The sequence below is a fragment of the Aptenodytes patagonicus genome, chromosome 6, assembly GCF_965638725.1.
Source record: "Aptenodytes patagonicus chromosome 6, bAptPat1.pri.cur, whole genome shotgun sequence".
In the NCBI taxonomy this organism is placed as follows: Eukaryota; Metazoa; Chordata; class Aves; order Sphenisciformes; family Spheniscidae; genus Aptenodytes; species Aptenodytes patagonicus.
The window spans coordinates 25568625-25587984 of record NC_134954.1 but is presented as its reverse complement, the minus strand read 5'-3'; the positions used below and the strand labels follow the sequence as shown (position 1 = coordinate 25587984).

At 40.6% G+C, this 19360-nt stretch overlaps 1 protein-coding gene across 1 annotated transcript in view; it reads right to left on the bottom strand.

Annotated features, from left to right (window-relative positions):
• Positions 1–755: 755 nt before the first annotated feature.
• Positions 756–19360, bottom strand: part of LOC143162005 (glypican-5-like) — a 402288-nt gene continuing 383683 nt past the window's right edge. Inside the window, exon 9 of the mRNA XM_076341599.1 lies at positions 756–3019. Coding sequence (XP_076197714.1) covers positions 2817–3019 — 203 coding nt within the window. The 3' untranslated portion in view covers positions 756–2816. The remainder of the gene's footprint in view (positions 3020–19360) is intronic.

Sequence of the window (19360 nt, the reverse complement as noted above, 5' to 3'; positions counted from 1 at the left end):
AAGGGTTGTCTTGTTTAGCTTGAGAGATGAATGCTACATCATACAAATATTTGCCAACCAAACCCAAAATTCAAACACTTGATTTTTCAGAGGTTTTTGTTTAGCAAGATTATGACATTTAGCAACAACAAATAATCCCCCGGGTGAGTTATTCCATACATGCCTACAGCAGGGCTTTGGCAACTTCCTCTTGCTACGGCTGAATACTCTGCTAGCTCGATCACTGCTCTGAGCTAAAAGCACAAAACCTTTTACAGAAAAGATCTCAAAAAGACACATAAGTCTGAGTATTCAAGCTCCCTTTCTGCAGGTGCGAAGAACTGAAAACTCAAGCTGCACAGCTGAAATCTGGTAGCATCAGAGCCCAGCCCTGAAACCCTAGCTCTATCCATAGAAATCCTGATGGAGACTTAAGTGTGCAAACGTGGATGCATTTGTCTGAATGATGACTGAGCATCTTAAGTGTGAGAATACTAAATTAGGGGTCAGGTTCACAGGCAACAGATATGAATTGCTTCAGTGAAGCCACAGTGATTGGTATTACCTGAGGAGCTAGTGGTAAGCGTTAGCACCTGATGCACATTTCTGTGCATGCACAGAGACCAACCCGTCTAACAGCAGCCATCACAACTGATCCTTTAAGACTGCAAGGAATTACGGTGTCCTTTCACGGTACAAATGACATGACTTGCACACCTCCTCAGGTAAAAGTGCACTTTTCCAAAGGGCACTGCAAATGAATACAAAAAGCGGCATTTTTAATTATGGTTCAATAGACTGGTGCAGCTCAAAACCCTGGAAAACACAGGACAGCCATTTTAGTACTTTTGGGAAAACTGATTTTCACTGATGTGATTGGAAAGCACTACTTAGGGATATTAATATCCTTACCATTTTGAAAAATCAGAATTTAAATATAAAATATTTCATGTTAGTATAAGTCTCTTTTCCATTTTATCTCCTTTTTCAACATTAAAATTGAATTATCTTTTAGAAAACTTAGCTGCTGCCACTTTAGAGACACTGCCTTTGCAGCTGTGTGTGTTGATGGTTCTGATTATACCTTTATGTCTGTAAATATGATCTAAGAGCCCAAATTAAAAATGAAACTCAAGCACCACCTTTGCAAACATAATTAGACATGTTCACTAATACTATCTGAAAACATACAAGTGTCGTGAGTCTTTGTTCACTTACTGTATGCTTGTTCTGTATTATTGCCACTTTCTATATAATGACATCCAGTAGTAATACTGGCACATGGCATTTTCTTTGAGTCAGGCTGTCCTTTATAATCAAAGTTGCCAATAAAATGCCTGAAGTTGATTAGTAAGATAGAGGGTTCTTCTTTTGAGTTATGTCAGTGGCTGTGTAACTTGAAGTATCAGAGAGATGTTTTACAAAAAAACAAAGGCAAGTGTTTTACATTAAATCTTATAAAAATGTACATAATAATAGTCTACAACATGAAAATGGCCATTAAACTGTTGTAACAGTTATGAAATGTAGTAAATATAACAATTCTAATGTTTCATATATTTATCATTAATCACTGTATTCATACAGTTGTGTTTGTGTATATATATTCAATGGCACTGTAAACAGTTGTTGGAAAATACACATTAACTCTTAACCCATTAGAAGTTATTATAGTACTTTTTCATCCAAAAAGTTAAAACGCATCAATGTATCATTGATTAAAAAAAAGCCTTGTAATGTAACACACATTTTGACATTTTCTAGGGTAGCAGTCAAGATGAGGCATAACAGAGAATATTCTAGATTTCAGATTGTTTTACATTTACACCTACCATGATACAAAATCTAAACATTAAATGTAATTAAATAATACACAGTTCATGAAACAGTTGATTTCAGAGATCCACAATGCACAAAATCTGGTTAGTGTCTAATGGGAGTTCCCAATAATTTATATCTCTGGGACTTTTATGGAAAATTTAAGTTGGTTTCTCTTTAACATCACATAGGCAAAGTAAGTTTGAACTGAATTATCATTTTTTCTCTGTACAGAGCTGCATTCAACTGGACAAAACATTGTTATGTTTATTTATGTTTCCCGTTGCTGGACATTTTGCCCAATAAGCCTTGAGCATATGCTTAAACATCTGGTAATGGCATTTTGTGGGGCAGGGAAACTCACTATCTATATCCCTCAGTAAACAAAATGGTTCTAATTTTTTCCATAGTTAAGGCAACTATACTGATATATTAGACACACCATATGCTTTTATGTTGCTTCCTACAATCTAAACAGTAAGAGTGAAAAGAAGTTTCAAACATGCTTCGATCTTCTTGACCACTTAGGAATTTCATCAAGCTGGTAGAGAGTACTTCACTTTAACATGGTTTACAACTGTAGACATAGCTTGTTAGCTGTTCACTAGAAAAATGAAGTATGTATTGGCTTGAATTTGAAGATTGATTATTCATATAATTTATCAGAAAAATTAAACAAACAAAACCACCAGTCAGATTCCAGTGAACAAAATTGAGAAAAACAATAACACACACATACACAATTTCTGTGTTTTCAATTATTTCTACCCCATAACTTAAGCTACTCAGATCCTTGTCATCATTCCCTCTGTATCTTGGGTGGGCTTTGTCAAAGGCTATCTTCAGACATTGTAAGTGATGACACTTGGTATCTGTGAACTCCAGCATATTGTTTAATATTTATTCTAACATATCACATAAACTAGAGAGCCATTTAAATTTGTTTTCTGTTGGGTAAGGCTGTAGGTATAAATGACAGTGAGCAGAAACACTTGCGCAGTGGCTGCAAGGCGATACAGCTACAGTGGACGATGCCACAGAACTGCTAGTGCTGTTAAAATAACAAGTGAGGAACTCAGGGCTGGATTGCTCCCATTTCCAGTTACATTGTGTTTAGAGGATGACTTGACAGTGCTTGTGGTGGTTGTGGTGTCAATCTTTTTCACAGTTGGTTTTGGTTCATTTCTGTTTTCTGGATGGGTTTTCTTGTCCTTGAGTATATCTGAAAACATGAAAGTAAATGTAAGATTAATCACACATCTTTTTAATAGTGGCTTCAAATTCTGTCTGTTGCGGGAACATGTTGCATACTGGTCTGAATAACTGAACTATGTATGGAGAGTGATGGGGCACTTGTATTAATGTTTTAGTTGGACCCAGTGTGGCCACTGGGTCCTCAGCACCCACTGTTTTGCTCAACAAGTCTTCTCTGACTGGCCTGCTCTACTTGTCTACTCATAGACACAGCCTGAGCAGAATAATACGTATTCTGCATTGCAGTGGCTGGTCTCAGAACCTTGTTTTCTCTCACGAAAAGTACTTTCCATTTCACCTGGGATGGGAACTGGCACGTGCTTTAAAACCTGATGTTAGGATTGAGTGGTTTTGTAACATGCCCCAGTGAAACACCCATCAAGTTGCTGAGTTGCTGCAGGAGGAGACCGGAGAGCATATTGACTTAATGTAACAGTCAACTTCCCAGCTTCTTTCTGCTTTGCCACTACCCTTAACTTTAAAGCAACATGCAACCCTTGATATGGTAAGACAACCTGGCAAGAAAGATTGCTGACACAAGGAAATACAGAGGTATCTCATATGCCTTATTCATCAACATGGGCAAAAAAGTGGCTACAAAGAGAAAATGCTTCAAGTTTTGTTTCATTGTTTTTCCTAGCGAGTACAAGGATTTTTTGTTCTTAAAGTATGGAACAATATCACTGGAGCTTTTTTCTCCCTCCAGATGCATTTTGGGGCAATTCCGGGCATCTTTTATATAAAGGACTAGATTCATAAGAAAGTAGTCCTTTATTACAAAAACATGGCTTTTTTAAAATGAGAAAATGACTGATAAGTGTCTCCAGTTATCTTGACATTCCCAAGCTATTTGCAAGTATTACTGAGATCATATTGCCCTTGAACCCTCTCACTGGCATTGTGGGGAAAAAAAAAATCACTATTTCATCTGATGATGGGATGATGATTTTACAGTCAATCTGTAAAAGCATATCCGAGTCCCTGGCAAAAAACCAAATTCCTACCTGGAAGAATTTATAAATTAACAGTAATTGTTCAGGTCTAAGCTTAAAGGACTTTTGATACTAATGAATGCAGTGCACATACACAAGAAAGCAAAAGGCATAGATTTGTAATGCAGATTAAAAAACAGTCCAATCTTAAAATAAAAACTCTGAATCACAGAAGCAAGTTCCTGGCAGAAACTGGAAAGATGGAAAGCATTCCAGAAATGTAAATGCAATCTGAGATCATTGTCTGCATGTCAGTAGTTCTGAACAACCATCAATAAATTCACTTGATAATAAAAATGAGCTATTGTATTGGGAAAGCACACATTGTTCTTTTGCCAGTATAAACTGTAAAAGAAATGCAATGAATTCCTCCATTTTATCATAATATCAACATTAATCCCAGAGGAACCTGTGATTCCTAGACCTGACTCAAGGGTGACTGCAGAGAAGGGACACTGGCTGGCAAGGTATACAGTGGGAAAAGGGTAGTCTGACACTGCACTCAGAATTCATTATGGCAAAATGCAGACATAGCTCCTCTTCAGTTTCAACTTGCAATGGAGCTAACAGAAAGGAGGGGGAGAAAAAGCATGCTCTAAATGTTTAGAAAATATCAGTATTCTGAGGACACTTAAAGAAAAATGGACAACCTTCAGACTGTCATTAAAGTAAATTAAGAATAAATCATGAAAATCGGTGTGTTCTGAGACTGCCTAGACTCCTTTCCATCACTGTCATTCTTCTTTTCGACTGCGGTAAAGGCACTATTTCTCTGTTGCCTCTTATATCATCCCAGCCTGCTGACTTCAGCTCTCTGGGGCCAGCTGATTAAATTAAGACCTCACTCAGGTAAATCTATTCCCCTCTTTCAGTTGGCCATGTCCAGCATTGGAACTTGATTGGCCTCTATAAATCGGGCAGACTGAAATATATTAATTCGTTTATTTTCTTAACATTGACTTAACCAAAAATCTAAGGTAAGATTTAATGCTATCAGAGAGGCTGTTGGTTTTTAAAAGCTTTCCTCTCAGTCACTGCTTAATGCACTACATAACAAGCATTAAATAATACATTACAAAATTCTGCCTTTATCCTTTCCATGGGAAGGACTACGTTCTGAATTCTCTCTCTGTCTTTACAGCAGAGCATCTTCTGATGCTATTCTAATTTGGGATTTAATTGTGCAAAACAGGCATTTTATTTAAAATGCTCTGTTTCCTCTCTTCTTAAAAATAAATAAAAATAGCCTCAGTCCTAATTCAGTTCAAGATCTTTTTCAATCCTATATTTAGTTTTTAAGGCACAAATTTCAGCAGTGTAAAGATTTCATGTTTTATTCCAGTTTTCTCAGAGTTCCTGTTGCTTACTCACTCCAGGGGTTTGGGCTGAGAGACTCCAAGTTAAATGAGTTTCTCCTCTTAAATCTTTTTCTCAGAGGCAGAGATGGTTATGTTCAGTCTACTACTGACATTCAAAAAGCAAAAAAATAGTGAGCATACTAAAAAAAAAAGTGTCAGTGTAAAGACTAGCACAGAAATGGAACTCCAGTCTCAACAAAGCAAACCCCAGATGTTCAATACCCATGAATCAAGCCCCCGGATGATGACTTCATAAAACCAACCAAACAAACCCCACAACTTTGGTTTGTTCTAGTATTTACCTTCTGTGCTTTGAAGGCTTTATGGTTCCCAATTAAAAACTTTCTCCATTGCTAGAAACTTTCTTCCCATCATCAGCCCCGCTCTCCTTTCCAGAAAAGGAGTGGTTAAAATCTTTGAAGGCTTCAGCTAACCTCAGGCTGACACGTGATGGCCTTTTGGACACTAGCATATGAATATTATTCTACGCTGTTTATTTATCATGACAGTGATACAGCCACTGTAGTAGCTACTGTGCAGTTCCCTTATCCAAGCTCCCAGTGTGAATATTCAAATCCTGCCAATAGGGGTACTTAGTGAAGGCAGCTGACTGCCAAAGCAGCCTTCATGTGAACAGCCTTTCGGGACTCTTGCCGAGGACGAGGTCTGTCGGGGTCAGTGAAGATGGCTCAGAGTCCCTTTAGGCCCCGTGATTACTATGAATGCAGGGAACAGCTCAGTTAGTCCAGGGGATTGAGTCCACTTCCTTAGCTGAACTTTCATCCGTGTTAACTGCTGTTAAATTCACATCTTGACAACATAAACAAAGCACGTAATGAAAATTACTTGACCTTGATGTTTAGAGCATTTAGGATTATCTTCACCTCAAAGATCTAACTGCAGATTGCTACTCAGTAATGCATGTGCTGCCCAGATGGCACTGAACTTCTCCAAAATACTTATATGGATCAATACTATTCCTCAGAGAGACTAGCTTAGGATAAAAGGGAGAGTCAAAACTGTCACTGTCACCTAATTTAGGAACAGGAAACCTCCCCTACAGTGAGGGCTGAACATGCTTTTCAAATGCATTTGGTGAGTCACACATAAAAGCACACCTTAATCTTAGCCAGTAATGATACAGGGGCACAACAATGCAATTATTATTTTTTTAGGTTATTACCAGGTTATCTGACACAAGTTCAAGTCATATTGGCACCCCAGCTGTTAGTTCCCCCTCCCTAGCCTAAATGATTTGCAGTTTGCTACTGAGAGGGATTATCAAAGATGTAACTATTTATTGGTGTACTTGCATGCTATTGCTCTCTAATGAACAGTATCAGCAAGGTCTACTTAAATGTCTGTTGAGGTTTCCTATTGCCCTGCCAAGGGATGAACAAGTTCATCTACTTAACAGAAACCCCTTTCCATTTTTGTCCTTCTCTTGACCTGACATGAGCTCAGTCCTTTCTCTGTGATTGCAAATGATCAGTGTGATAGGGAGTCTTTCCCTGCAAAGATTTGCCAGTGCCACTGAACCTTCCTCATCTCCTGCCTGAATCACGCTCAACACTGTCTCCACTGAGCTGAAGGGTAAATGCAAAGACTCCCTAGACAGGCTGCTGCTGCTACCGACAGAGAAAGTATTTCTGGAGCGAAGGAAAAAGGCAGGAAGGGAAGGGCAGCTGAATGGGCTGATCTCACATCGAGGGAAGCTGGATGAGTTTTGGGGAAGCCTGTGTTTGAGCTGCCGTAGCACCTTTCAGATCCAGCCCTTGTGGCCCTTCACCTCTCACGGCTTAGCAGAGAGGGCCACTGGCAGACTCTGCTTTGTATGCCAGTGCAAACGCTAAGGCGCTAGTGCTTGTGGAAGCAATGTGCTTGTGCCTCAGGACCTCTGTTTCTCAGGCAGTGTACTTGTGATTAACCAACAGCCATGGTGCCTGCGTACATGTAAGGCTACGAATCATCACACCAGACAAGTGTACAACCCCTGTGAGGGAATTCTGAATAAAAACAAAACACAGATTTGCCAGACTAGTCCTGTAAATGTTAATTATAGCAGCCCAGTTTCTAATGGAGTGGGGCACTGACAGCAGAGAATTGATGCTCATCAATCCACCATGCCCACAACAAAGTGGAGATTTTGAACACATTTCCATGAGCTGCTAGGGAGAACTTTCAACCCAGCTATTTGGGGAGGGGGTGGAGAGAAAAGAAGGGGAGATTGTTTATTTCTGCTTTCCCACATTAATTACATGATGTCAGACCTGTCCATTTCTTCCTAGACTTCCATGCAAATGCTGTGCTTTGAGAAGACAGAATGTCAGCATCTACGATAGCAAATTAATGCCTTCGTCTTGAATGCCTCATCATGGTTGTAATGATACTCATAATGCAGGTCTAAAGTGAACTGGTCAGTACCTGCATTTACTCTCCACGTTGTAGCTCAGTTGCTTGATAAATTTCACGTTGATCACAGGCTTGGTTTTGGCTGACAGCTTCATAAGAAAATTAAAGCTAGGTGCAAGTTGGTGGAACAGGCTCTTAAATTACAATAGATGCTGCAGTGTTATTATCAGCTTTTTATCACCTCTGGTAGCAAAAGCTGAAATTACTTTTACATATTCAAAGGAAGGAGCTCTGAAATTGCAAAACAGTGCTGTCGCCATAAAATGTACCAACAATTTCCAAATAATCTATTGTCCTGACATTAAGACCAGCACTAATTATTTCCAGTTACAGCTGCAGCAGACAAATGGAAACAGGAGTGCTGTGGAAACGGGAATGTGAGAACTCCCAAACTGTGATGAACTGGTGATGCAATTCTCCAAATTCTGGAGTCTGTTATTGTCTGCTATATAATAGTAGTCAGTAAAAGGCAGGTGTAACATATCCCTTTTGGAGCCAGAAGAAGGGAGTAATTAACAGCTCTGCAGCCTCCCATGTATGTACTGTTCTACCCCTTCCTATTTCAGCCTGAGAATGTGGTGTCCATATGAGCCTTTCCCCACACACCTTCTTATGGAAACTTGGCCTTAGGAGGAAAATAAATTAACCAGAAAAGGGAAGAACTACCAGAGTTACAACCGAACAGGTCACTCTCCTCTCTTAACTACTGAGTTGCATTAGGTTTAGGCCAGCCTCTCCAGAAGACTCGCGGGACAAGATTATGAGGGTTAACTGATGTGTTCCATTTTCATTCTGCAATCTTTCCATTTCTCTTTTTAAGAAGCATGTGACTGAAGAGAAGTTGGCCTTGGGGGGATAGTCATAAATTGGGACTAGGATTATCTATGTCCAATTTTTAATTCTGCATTAAACTCTGTGTGATTTTTGGCAGATCAATTCTCCCTGTAGGACAGCGAGAGAACTACTTTATTTCCTACACATTTTGCGCATTCTGGATGTAAATTCTGAGAAGGCTGAGAAGAACCATACCCACTCTCCTCAAGAAATAACATTGGCTGGAACTTTCAGGAACTACCATTACAAAAAAAGTCAAATGCAACAAAGGAAAAAATGCAATGAGGAAAAGTTAGGAACAACTGTGAGACAATTTGAGATGTCAGGTGCCTGGAAGCCACACTTACATGAAATGGCAACTCCTTCCCCCATTCCCAATCTTTTGTCTATATACATTTGAATATGAGAGAGAGAGAATAGGACATTATCTCAGCCGCACTGCTGTAAGGAAACATGTCACTGTATTTGTTTGGCTTTTGATATACAGCTGCCATAGCAAACTCTGCATGATTTTCATGAGCCACAATAAAATTGTATTAGTTCTGAGGGCTAAAAAGTAAACCCACACGAATAACTGCCTCAGCTCCTGCCATGTAAATGTCAAGATAGAACAATCCATCTTTTCCTTGGGAAGAAATAACCTAACCTAACAAACCTTGTGTGATTCAGCAATAGTTCCGTTAATCAATCAGTCATCTGCAAGAAAAGGTTTTGTCATTTTGTTTATATCAATATGGGCCTTATTCAAATGCAGACAAGCTGAAAGTATAAGCTTAAAACATGCCAAACATCTTTTACATTTCCCGGAAACATCTGTTTTTAGTCTAGTCCTAGGCACATATTTGTGGTTGCATGTTTAAGCTTGTTTAGTTTGCCAGCTACCTCGTACATACTGCAGCACAGCTGACATGATATCCTGAAACACAGCATGGAAGTATCTGTAAAACATGATGTTCCCAGTTTATCTGTTGAACTTTTGTTGTAACTTTCTTGTAATGAAAGAAACAACTAAAAAGCTCTGTGACAGCCTTCTGCCATCACTGTATGGTGCAATCAATTAGTTAAGTTTAGAAATTCTGTACATGCCTCACTGGTAATATCCAGAAGACTGAGAGCGATCCTGATACCGCCTGCCTCACATGCTCAAAACTCCTATTAAACTTAATAGGAGTTTGGGGGGATGCGAGGAATGCAGGATTGACCTTTATGGTTAAAGATGAATGTGTGCTCTAGACTTCAAAGATTAGGTGCCCCTGCCAGTTTGGAGTGTGCGAGTGATCAGCACGCCAAGTGCCGAAGGCATCTGCTAAATATCACGCCACAGCTCAAAGCTGTAATTAAGAAAAATATAAACTGGCTCAAGGAAGAAAAATATTAGTAATAATTGAAAATGCTTTGGCTGTTGCTTTTTTCCTGATGATCTCATTAGTTTTGGTTACAGAAACCGTTCTCACACTGGCTGACGTGGGGCATGCTTTCTTTGTGCTCGCATTCTACCCACATCTTTCCCAGTTAACTTTTATTGCTCAATACAAAGGTCAAATCGAAAGCTTAATTAAATTGTATATGGGGAAACGATAAACTTATTTTGGAAGGGAGTACAAAAACATTTAAAGCCATCCCAACTCCTCTCCCCCAGACACTCCTTAATTTCTCGAGAAGAAAAAGAGCATGTGTTGTTGGCACTCTTTCCCTTAAGGGGAAACTGCACCTTTTCTTGCTTGAAAATTTATGTGTTACAAATATCCAGCCTTGTCATAAACTGCTGATTGTATTTGCAATTGACATTTGTAACCAGGATTTTAATTTAGCTCTGCAGCTCTGAACAGACAAAGCTCCATTTTGCAAAAAGACTGGATATGATCTTATGCTAGCAGCAATGCAAGTTCAACTTACAGCAAGGATTTGAACTTCATCTGCTTAACTTTAAACAGAGATTGTACAACCAAAATAAATACTATTAACCACCTGCTTGAAGTTAGGCAAATGCCTCTCAGCCCTGAGGCCTAAAACTGAAAAGCAGCACCTCTCAGCTGAAAAAACTCACAGGTCATTTACAGTTTCACTGTGCCATAAGAAGAAAATCACATAGCTTGAGAGGAAGGTCAGGTTTGAGTATGCTACAACCTGTGCACTAGCAACACCAATCCTCAAGAAATTTTAGGCTTCCACGTGATGAGTTAGCTGCCAGTCGAGCATTTTTGCACCACTGAGATTCTCAGAAGCTCCTGTTCAGCTGTTGTCTAGCCCTAGGGGCATAACAATTCTCTAGATCGTTCAGTTTCCATCTCCAAAAGCCCTGCACCGTTTACATTTCTGCAGCTGACCATGCACACAAACCCCAGGCAGCTGTGTACTCCACGGCCCTTGGGGCGCTGTGATGGAAGTGGAGGATGGCCTGCAGGTCTGCTCTCCTCTGCCAGACCTCATCAGCATAGGCTTGCAGGATCACACCAAACGGTAAGAGAGCAGACAGACATCTGCCAACTAGGGCAGTAGTTAAAATGTGCACGATAGCCAAGTAGTTAAAATGATAGATGATATCTAAGTTCAAATCCTTCCCGTGGCTGATTTAGAAGGGGTGCTTGAACCCAGGTCTCTCCAGTCCTGTCCAGTCAGAAAAGGTATGCAGGGATCGGTGTCTCTCAGACTGAAGCAGGCTCCGCAACGTTGCTACATGCTCTAACTACCTGAGTCTACCCTGAGAGCAAACTGGCCCAAAATACACCGGAAAGAACTACTCAAATTAAGTAACAGGTGTCAGCAAAAAGAGAAGAAACAATAGAAACTGCTCCGTGCCACTGAGTGAGGTCTCTTCATGCCTCCACCAGGAAATGCCAGCAAGGGGCAGGAAGATGGACTGCTATCTGCTTAGGAAGCCATACTCTCACATTTTAGCATAAGCAGATGTCATATCTGTAAGGAGTGGGCAGGAGAAAATAAACCACGAAGAGTTCCCCTCCCACCAAAGAGGTCTGTGACTCAGGGCAGAGCCCTTTTAGCTCACAGTTGCCTTTGCGAGGCAGGGTGCATTCAACACATACACTTCAAGCAGCCCGACTAAATCCCTGAATATAATGACCACAAACAATGCATCAACTTCCAGCATAGCAGACACAGAAAAATAATCACATACATCTCTCAAAGATGTTTGAAAGGTTCTTTTCACCTTGCAAACATGCTGCTCTCATCATTCCTCACTCTTTAAAAGCTAACCGAATTCTTCCAGTTACTCCCACTGCTCCCTAAGAAACTTGGGCAGACATGATTCCTGCTGCAAGATTTTGAAGTCACCAGGTCCCAATGGCAGCAGTGAGGATTTAAAATGTTTTCTGTATTTCTGTCATTTCTTGAGCACAGATAGAACCTTATACTAAAAATCTTTTTAAAGAGTTTCTAATAGGATATAATAATAACTGATGTTTAATTATACAATAAACATTGAAATCACTTCAATCCACATATCATCTGATTTCTTTTAATCTAGATGACAAAAAGGATTGGTTACAATGACAAAGGATAGTTCTGGTCCTTAGATCAATCAGTAGGAAACATTTGTTTATTGAATTTTTCCAGTATTCCATTTCAGTCCAAACTGAAATCAAAAGAAACTGTGGCAAGATATTATCCTGGGTTAATCATTTTAGACTTAATATCAAGAGCAGTAAAGGAAAACATCACAGCATTAGGCTTGCTTCAGCTCTGGTATGGGAAGTTTAAATTAGACTTTTCTCCTGCCCTAGTTTGGCAACTATTCAGCATGCATATCCTCTATTTCACGTTGCTAGGTTTATCCGGCCAACCAGAACCCCAGCTCTATCACAGCTGACAGTTATTGACGGAGAGGATGATAAGAGCCATCACTCTACTGAGTATCTGTAGCAAGAAGAACATGTTTCATGTGAAAATACCAAACGGCTTAAAAGCATTATCTTATTAGTAGCATGCAGTGAAACTGATGAACCCTTATCACATTCAGCAGGATGACGAATAACCAAATCAACACAAATGGAAAGGAGATATACAACCAGGGGTAAAAAATAAACTCTTCTAATAGAACGTCTTACAAATTGCAGCACCATTCATTAGCATATGCAGAAGACTATGCTCAGTCAGTGTTCAGGCTGTGGAGCAAATTAAGGAAGGAAATTCCTGTTCGGAGCTGGCAATGATCCCATTCCCCAATTCTGTTCTGGAAGGGTGGGAACTGCTCCTTCCAGTTTTCATGGGAGACATCTACACCAAAACCACCAGGACTCAATTTAGCTAGTCTGCTAACACTGTGGTACGTAATAGACTGAGGGCTATAAATCTTCCCCCTTTTTCAGGGTAACAACACTGCTAAACTTTACATTGACCGGGAGTGACAAAGTGGTGACCACTTTCTTCTCCCACTTAGCCACGTGGAAAAAACACTTCTGGCCATAGCCAACACGTCGGCTAGAAACCCCTTCAGGTATTAACTCCATCGTGAGAATGATAAAAACACCATTTTGAGAGTGATGAACATTGCATTGGAACTCAAAGGTCTGCAACTTTCAACTGGCTTCTCTCTACACTGATGTGCTCAAGCTTGACTGCTCAGGTGAGACTAGTGACAAAGCCAGCATGGTTCCCAAAGCCCTTCTCCAGGCACCTGCAGCACCTCTCCAACGGATCGTGCCAAGTGGCTGAGGGTGGTGATGAGAAAATGTATTAGTTTTTAAGGAGGAGGAAGTTGGAGAGCATGAAAGCAGCAGGGTGTTGCTGCAAGTAAGTGGAGAGCAATGGGAGACTCCAGATCAAGAAATTGAATGAACTTGAATGAATACATAAAGGACCATCTCTGCTTGTTCCTATGCACTGAATTGGCATGGATATATGCAGAGCACCTCTTAGGTGACTGAGCATGTGGCTTGATTTCTGTGTGCTTCCACCCAGCCCAGAAGCTTTGACAGGCACTCAGTCTTCTCTTTGAGATTTATCAGTTATTGCCAATTTCTTTCTGTCATAAGAGCTCCAATAAAGGGAAAAACCCGCTGGAAGTTCATGAGAGCTGACACCGTGTGCTGCGATGGATCTGTTGGCACTGCTGCAGTCTATTATGCAAATATGCATCAGTGGACTTTGTAAAACATAAATTATGTAAATGCCCATTTAGAGACCCTTCAAAATGCAGATTACTTGCCTGATGTTTGGAGACAATTAACATCTCTGACGTAAACCTGCACTCGGGGACTGCTGTGCTACAGCCTGTGGATGTCTAGGCCTAGCAAACTTTATTTTGCATGCAGATTCAATCTTGGTATGATGGACTTTTGCTGTAAAAGTCAACTGTGTCATGATCTACTTAAGCCACATATCACTGACACCATAGGTTTTAAGAGACCCTTCAATTTGCTATTGTAGCAGTGCTCCAAAAGATCCGATCTGGAATTCAGGTATGCACTTGTTCATTTGGGATTATGAAGGGGTTTTATTTTTAATTAAGACTTTGTATTTTAATTGATGCATGCCAAACGTCTACATGTCTGCATGAAGCCACGTGGCTCATTCTCCTGTCGGGGTAAGGGTTTGAGTCCTGGTTCTCCATCTCTGCAATCCTGTTCCTGGCCCTGGGTCAGACTTGAGTCAAAGCCAAAACGTAACCAGCATAGACAAACAGGACTTTGGGCTTGACTATGAGCTCAGCCACAAGCTTGACACAATAGGTATAGGTCGATTCCTCAGGGTGCTTAGTACTCGTTAGGAAGGCTGGGCTCCCACTCAGGAATTAAATCAAGCAGTTATTGATTTTTTTTTTTTTTTGAGCATACTAAGCATCTTGGATTGTTCTCAGTAGGCTTATTCCTGGCATCTGAGATCTTACAAAAATCTAGGCCAAGCAATATATCCTTTGCTAGAAAAGAAAACATCATAGAGCATCTACCTGGGTAAAGAATTTGGAGAAACTGGGTTTTTAGGAGTAGTAAACTCAGTATCTGTTGGCCTTCATTAAATTTTTGTTTAACTTGAGTTGAGGTGGGTGAAATTAACCTTTATACCTCAACAGCGCTCTTCCTATTTGAAGCAGTTGAATCAAAGTAGCTTACCAAGGGCATCTTTCTACTTTATAACTTCAAAGAACATTTATTCAGAGATAGCATGTGAGGATCACATAATTGGAGCCAGCTGATGGAGAAGGGGCTGCATACTGAGCTAGCTGGGGAAAAAATACCTAATTTAAGGATAGATTAGCGATCTGATGCAAAGTTTATAAAGACTGGTGTGTTACAAAGCAGAGGTAATAGTTTCCCAGACTGGCAGAGATAGTGCAAGGTGAATGGAAGGGTCTTTCTAATCACTGTTGGCTGAGTAGTATTCCCTGAGCAATGAACTAGTTCCTATAAAAAACAAGGAGCTCAGAAGACAATTTGCAACCACTCAGTTTTCTTTACTAGCCTGTTTAGGCTCTTCGGGACACGGACAATAATTTCTGTGGATCTACAGTAGCTAAGCATCATAGGGTCATGATCTTGATTGAGGCATTCGTGCACTACTGTCAAATCAATGATGGGAAGACATATACCTTGATAATTAAAAGACAGCAAAGAACAACAGTGGACATTTTTGATTTAATTGAAACCCAACATTTACTGGTATCCAGAACAGTTACCAAGTTACCAACCATTTATTAAGGTTGCAATCAAACCTTAAACTAGAAGCCCTACAGATTTGTAGCCATCTAGTTACAAATTTAGAGTAAAACCATTCAAAATAATTATAAAAGATAGGGCTATTCATTTCACTGAACCATCTTCAACTGCTATGTGTTGGGATATGCACTTCTATCACTGACTTGGTACACTCAAGCAGTGCAGGCTAATGACATCTTCAAAGCTTAAAGCAAGTCAAGTCAGGCTGTTGTAAAAGGAAATGGAGATACTCCTGTGATATGTCACCAAGCCATAAGAAACCATAAATTCTGATGTGGCTATTCCATAAAGCAGAAGATACTGAGAGATGAGAGCTAGCAACACCCAGAGCATTTATTTCTAGCTATGGCATGGGAGAAGAAAAGGCAGGAGGAGAGACAATCTCATATCTGTTTCTCTGCAATGAATTGTTGCACCTCACTGAATATCAAAAGGCAGTTTAGTTCTACCATTGATAGTAAATGAAAAAAAATGCTGTAGAATGACAGTGGTCATGCATCTCTATGCAACTCTAAAAACATAGTTTTCTTGTAAAATACGAAGGGACAGAAATCTTGTTTGTGTAAGGATTACTGTAGTATCGTCCCTTAAGAGAAAAAAGCCCCTTGTACATGGGCTGATGCTCAATCTCTTCCCCCCTGCATTTCCCCCAGTTTCCATTAAAAAAGTTAGAAGCAAATGGCTTAACTTATAAATTATAATCCTTACACCAAGGAGAGTTTGAAACTGAATTGGGAGAAGTGCCTGAAGCTTGCTTTGGACTTTAGAATTACTAACCAGTTATAAAGGGATGTTTTTTGGCAATAGGTTTTGCTTAAAATGGAGCATGTGTCAGAGCATCTGAAAAACCGAAATAATTTTACCAAACTGTCTCCAACTAGTGAATCAGAGCGTGGCAGAGCATGGACAGGCAGAAGAAGAGGTGGCCACACACAGCTCGGCCAGGCATCCCCTGTTTAGCCAGACAGGAAAAGGAGAGGTACAGGATGGTGGGAATGGGGCACACGGTGACAATCAAGAGAGCAAAACCTCCATTTGCATTGAAACTGGAAGGGATGTGAAGGGCCACAAGAAGGGCTCATCACCAGTGAAAGGGAGACTTAGAACGGGTAAATGAGACAGGGTGACAGAGGACACAGAAAAGCCTGAGGTATTAGAAGCTGCCTCTGCCTTGGCTTCACTGTCAAGATCATTGCTCAGGTTCCTGTGGCTGAGTCTGGGGAGTGAAGTATTACCCACAGGTAGAAGAAAATCAAGTTAGGGAGTGTGAGTTGGTGCTGAGACGAGGACCAGTATTAGGGCTGCGCAGGCAGCTGCCTATGGGAAGCTGTAAAAACTCTCTCATTGAAGGTATTAAAAACTAGACTAGGCACACAGGAATGGTTTTGGTAGAGCTGACTCTGGCTTGGAGCACAAACACACACTAGAGAAGGTTCTTCATCTCTGTTTTCAATCTTCCGATGATCTATTCATTTTGACGAATCTATTCCATGTGAAAAGCAAATGAAAGCGAACTATTAAATCAGTTTGTGACTAAATTTGTAACTATCTACAAAAACTGAGGGTGAACATCTTGTAAAAGGAATATACATTGGCAGCTATTGCTGATGAAGTGCTATCAATAGGCATTAAAGCTGCAAATGGCAAGGTGTTGGCAAAGTGAGAGGAATTGCTGCAGAAAGTAAAAAGCCAATCTGTATGATGAACAGAGTGTACATAAAGTAGAGCAAATTACCAGACACACAGACATGAGAGTATAGAGGCATGGGAGCTGATTAAGAAGTCCTTGTGAAGAAATCTTGAAGGCTGGCCAGTTCCTCCTAATTCTCTGGCATCCGTTCCAGCCGCTCAGCTAGTGAAAAGAGCACTGTCTGTGATGTGAGCGTACACGTGGTCATGTATTACAGAGAGACGATGGATGTGCAATACCATTGCAAATGGCTGCTTGGAGCTGCCATCCCCCTTTCAGAACAATCCTGCTTTTCAAAGCCTCAGTAATCTTGGAGAAATGCCAAAGAGGGAGACTTGAAAGGCCCAGTTCCTGAATTCCTCATTGAGGAATAAGCTGGGCGTGTGGCTGGATGCACTGTCTGTCACTGGCACCTCAAGTGTGTGACATTTGGAGGCTCTGCTGCTGGGGTTTTACTTTCTGAACACCTTATCCTGTACATTTGTAGCCTGAGAGAGAGGTGATAACCGTAAGACCTCACAAGCTCATCCGACTGCTGTTTTGCCTTAAAACCGGAAGCCTGATTTTTATTTGTTTTTCACTTCCTGGGTTTTCTCAAGACATTCCTTTTTCCTATTTCTTTCTGATTAAATACAATGGAGCCCTGCTCTTTAATCTGCTAACTAGAGAAAAAATAAATGACTTCCTGAACAAGAATATGCATTAGGGACCTCTACTCATTCAAATGGTGGAAACCTGCAGCAGCTAACCACCCTCAGGTATTTTGGTTTTTTTTCCATTACAGAGAAAATATGGATCATGTGAGGTTTGTCTCCAATATTGTTAATAATGGCTTGTGCTAGGGAAAAATTAATTGTTACTGGACTGAATTTGATACAACTGAAAGTTGAGCTTGGCTCAGAGTCATAAAGGGAGTAATTAAGCTTAGGGTTTGTATTGGAAGAATATTCTCTGCTTTACCTGCTATCCAGGAAAATGTCAAGACAGAAAAATCACAAACATGACCAAAAAAGTCTGATTTACATGCCCATTTGAAAATTACCAGTGCCTTTTATGAGATAGTCTGCTGTAAATGAAAGCTGAGTAGGCAGAGGTAACCTGCTAAAAATTCATTACCACCTTTTTGCTTACATATTGAAAAGGAAAGCCCCCCCAAATTATAAACATGACTGCTTTAATTGGGGATTCTGGGTGCTGCAGCAATGGAAATAATAAAGCATGCATGAGATTTTGATTGTTGAACTTTCATCAACTTACTTTCTTCACTGCTCTACAGCAGAAATAATACGAAATAGGCAATTGCAAACATTAGCCAAATGCTTTTCCAAGGGTGTGCCTAAGTAAATTATCTTGTTTTCAGATAAAATGAGCATCTATAACTCCCACTCAAATCAAGACCTTGAAATGTATCTCAAAGAAAATCCAGCTGCAGTGCTGTAGCGGGACCAGGGAGCACGGCTTATCAGTTTTCTCTACAGTGCACCGCCAAAGCAAGGGAGCAGCTACACTGTGCCCAGAAATGTTTCCAAGTAGTCTTCCACTGTATCTTCAAAACAGGGCACTCTACAGCAGCTGATACACAGGTGACTGAACACAATTTGTTTTAGCAAGGTCAGTATCGGGGACAGCTTTTCCTGGTGCATACTAGGGAGAAACCATCCTGCCCCCAACACACATCATTGCACACACATTGTAGCTGCCAGAGTACGAAGGCACAGATTAGCATTAGCACTCAACAACAGATGTGAACGGCAACATTTTCGCTCTTTGTGTGTGGAGTGGTGGAAGAAGGGGAGACTGTGAAAGACTGTGGGGATGCCATCAGGATGGGAGGAAAAGGTACAGCTGCTTTCTGCAGCTTCCCACTATGACCTGTATTTTGGTCTAAAACAGTACGGCATGCTGAGTTTCATTTTTCTTTTGAAAAATGCCTGGCTCTTGAAATGGAAAGCACACTGCATAGGCAGCCATGGGGCCCATTTCCACTTCTTTGCACCATATTATAATTACGTCTGCCAACTTGATGTAAAACCCTGCTTACCACTAGATGTACAAGGAGAATCGTGTCTGGCTTTGCAGAGCTCTGAACGACTACCAGTCAAGGCACTGGTGAAGCAAGTCTGAATAATTTTTCCCCCACTTCAACCATTAAATGCTTCCCTTTGGTTTGGATAGCAAGATACAGAGGGAAACCACACCTTCAGCGCTGCATAATGCACCCAGTTCAGCATACTGCTGCTCTGCAGTGCCAGCTGGATGGCGTAGCACAAAAACATACCCCAGCACAAGCAGGGAGACAGAAAGCAAGGAGATAGACTAGCAGATACACAAACATTTACAGGTATAAAA